Source organism: Chenopodium quinoa, unplaced genomic scaffold (assembly GCF_001683475.1).
Source record: "Chenopodium quinoa cultivar QQ74 unplaced genomic scaffold, ASM168347v1, whole genome shotgun sequence".
Classification (NCBI taxonomy): Eukaryota; Viridiplantae; Streptophyta; class Magnoliopsida; order Caryophyllales; family Amaranthaceae; genus Chenopodium; species Chenopodium quinoa.
The window spans coordinates 3,553,500-3,556,148 of NW_018743331.1; the positions used below are offsets into that span (position 1 = coordinate 3,553,500).

At 38.8% G+C, this 2,649-nt stretch overlaps 1 protein-coding gene across 1 annotated transcript; it reads right to left on the minus strand.

The window, feature by feature from the left end:
• Positions 1–373: 373 nt before the first annotated feature.
• LOC110737547 lies at positions 374–1,036 on the minus strand. The gene is made up of 2 exons (XM_021917891.1): positions 821–1,036; positions 374–706 (listed from the first exon to the last, which is right to left on the minus strand). Exons 1-2 carry the CDS (start codon positions 1,034–1,036, stop codon positions 374–376), a joined length of 549 nt encoding a protein of 182 aa, XP_021773583.1.
• Between the last annotated feature and the right edge of the window lie 1,613 nt (positions 1,037–2,649).

The window sequence follows — 2,649 nt, forward strand, 5'->3', positions numbered from 1 at the left end:
TTCCTTTCCTCTTGTCTTCTTTTTGCAATCTTATAAATGATCTTTTCTCCCTCCTTGGAGTCAAGCTTTTCATAAACCTTCTGATAAGCCTTTTCTTTCACTTATCGAACCGCTACCTTTTCCTTTCTCTTAGCCTCCATATACGCTGCAAAGGTTTCGTCACTCCTATATTTTCCCAAGGCTTGATATCATTCCCTTTTTGCTTAATTACTACTTTCACCTCTTCATTCCACCACGATGTATCTTTCTGCATCGAAGTTCTTCCTCTTGATTCCCCTAAGACCTCTTTGGCCACTCTCAGGAAACAGTTCTTCATTCGTAACCAAGTCATGTGGAGATCGACCTCTCCATCCCAATCTGCCTCCTTGATTACCTATTCTGTAAAGACCTTAGCATTTGCATCCCTAAATGTCCACCATCTTATCCTTTGCTCCTCTGGTCTTCCTTTTTTATTTGCCTTCTCTTTCAAACGAATAGTCATAACCAAAAGCCGGTGTTGGGTGACCACACTCTCTCCTGGGATGACCTTGCAATTTAAGCAACTTTGTCTATCCGCGCTCCTTGTGAGCAGGAAGTCTATTTGTGTTGCATTTGCTCCACTCCAGAAAGTTATCAAGTGTGAATCCCGCTTCTTAAACCAAGTATTAGCTAAAAATAAATCATATGACTGGGAAAAATCCATAATAGCTTCACCACTTGCGTCCCTCTGCCCATACCCAAAGCCTCCATGAACACTCTCGTAGCCATCTCGGCTCGCCCCAACATGCCCATTTAAATCGCCTCCAATATGTACTTTCTTTGTGTGGTGGACACCCTATACCACCTCGTCTAAATCCTCCCAAAATTGTCGTTTCTCTTCTGAATCCAAACCAACTTGGGGAGCATAAGCACTAATAACATTCACAATCTCCTTGCCACATAGCAACTTCACCCTTATCAACCTATCATTCTTCCGATAGACCTCGATTACCTCTTTCGACAACCTCTCATCAAGGATCATACCAACTCCATTCCTAGCTCCACCATTCCTAGTCATGTGGCTCGTTTCTTGTCCAACGTACCACACCTTATACCCCATAACCAAGCCTTGAGCTCCTTCTCCTGTCCACCTTGTCTCTTGGAGGCACAAGATGTTTACACGTCTTCTCTTCATCACTTCTATCTACCACTTCTGCTGATTTCCCCGTAAGAGACCCCACATTCCAAGAACCAATCCGCAAACTAAAGTCATTTCTCCCACGCTCCCTCATACCCCGCACACTTGTACCACGCTCCATCCAGTCCCTAGCTACAAGCCCTTGACCATTTGACACCACACTTGGGCAATGTGGCGCGTCGTTTTCAAGCGAGGACCTAGCAACCCTTGCATACTTATCACTGCACTCTGGGAAATGTAGCGCGTCGCTCAGTAGAGAACGCCCCAATGGCACGCCCTTGCTCATTTGACACCACACTCGGGCAATGTGGCACGTCGCTTCCGAGCGACGACCTAGTAACCTTTGCATACTTAACACTCATGAAGAAAAAAAAAAAAAACCCTTAACAATTGAGTGTCATGTCATGAGGCATGATAGGTCACTACCACATATGGACTACACCAAGGGGCAAAAACAGTATAAAATCAATAATAACAGTATAATAAAAAAAATACGATCCTTCCCTCTTTCTCCTTCGAAAATCTCACTAGAATAATAACATTATAAAATCTAATAAGTTGGAATTATTAAAGTCAATTTTTTCAAATAAGAAACCGAGATTTATTTTATAATTGCCAAATCATCATTATATTACTCCCTCCGTCCCTAAAAGAAAGACCATTTTGGCCAAATTTTAGTCCCAAAATGTTCATACCATTTGCATTTAATTACCCTTCAATTTGCAATAATATTTGTGCAAAATTAGCTTCCCCGTGTAAATTTTGTTTTTTCTATGTACTTTTGTTACTTTCTCTCTCTACTTTTTTGCAAATTCCATATAAATGTCCCTTTTCAATGTACTTTTATTAGCTTCAATTCCCCATACACTTGTACTTTCAACTTAAATTTCTTAATACCCGTGAAAACTCTCCAAAAAAATTCGTTCTTTTAGGGACGAAAGGAGTATAAATATTTATAATATTTTATTATTAGGAGATTCCACCCAAAACTCATAGCCTCATAGGTATAGCCGTCAAAATAAAGAATATGCACAATCTAGTCATAAATTTGGTTCCTTGTTAAAACCAAGTTGAGCATAAACTAAAACATAGTAATTAATTAACCAAAAGAAGAGTTAGGGACCATTACTCCACAAGTATGATCTTGATTTATAGGTCGGATCGCCACATTCTCTCCAAATATTATTTCATTTTGTTCATTTATTTAGGGGCCTTTAAAATTTTGATTTACTAAAAATCTTTCTAAAGCCTAACTTTAGGTCTCTCTTTTCATTACATCATCATCATCATATTCTAACGTTAATCTTAAATGTTTTTAGCATGGCGTAAGTTGGATGTAAACACAAGTGTATTTCCTTTTATATTGCGAATCACACATACGTATTCCCATTTTAAATTCAAAAGAATGTGGATTTAAATTGGTCATTACCTACAACTCTACAGGGTTTAATTTGTTGTTGTGGCATCATTTTTCACTAACATTTCTAAATATA

Excerpts from the sequence above, each read along its gene's own strand:
- LOC110737547 (XM_021917891.1), bottom strand. The coding sequence starts at position 1,036 with ATGACTAGGAATGGTGGAGCTAGGAATGGAGTTGGTATGATCCTTGAT. Across the intron at positions 707-820 it reads GGGAGGATTTAGACGAGGTG|AGGGACGCAAGTGGTGAAGC; the intron begins GTATAGGGTGTC and ends GGGTATGGGCAG.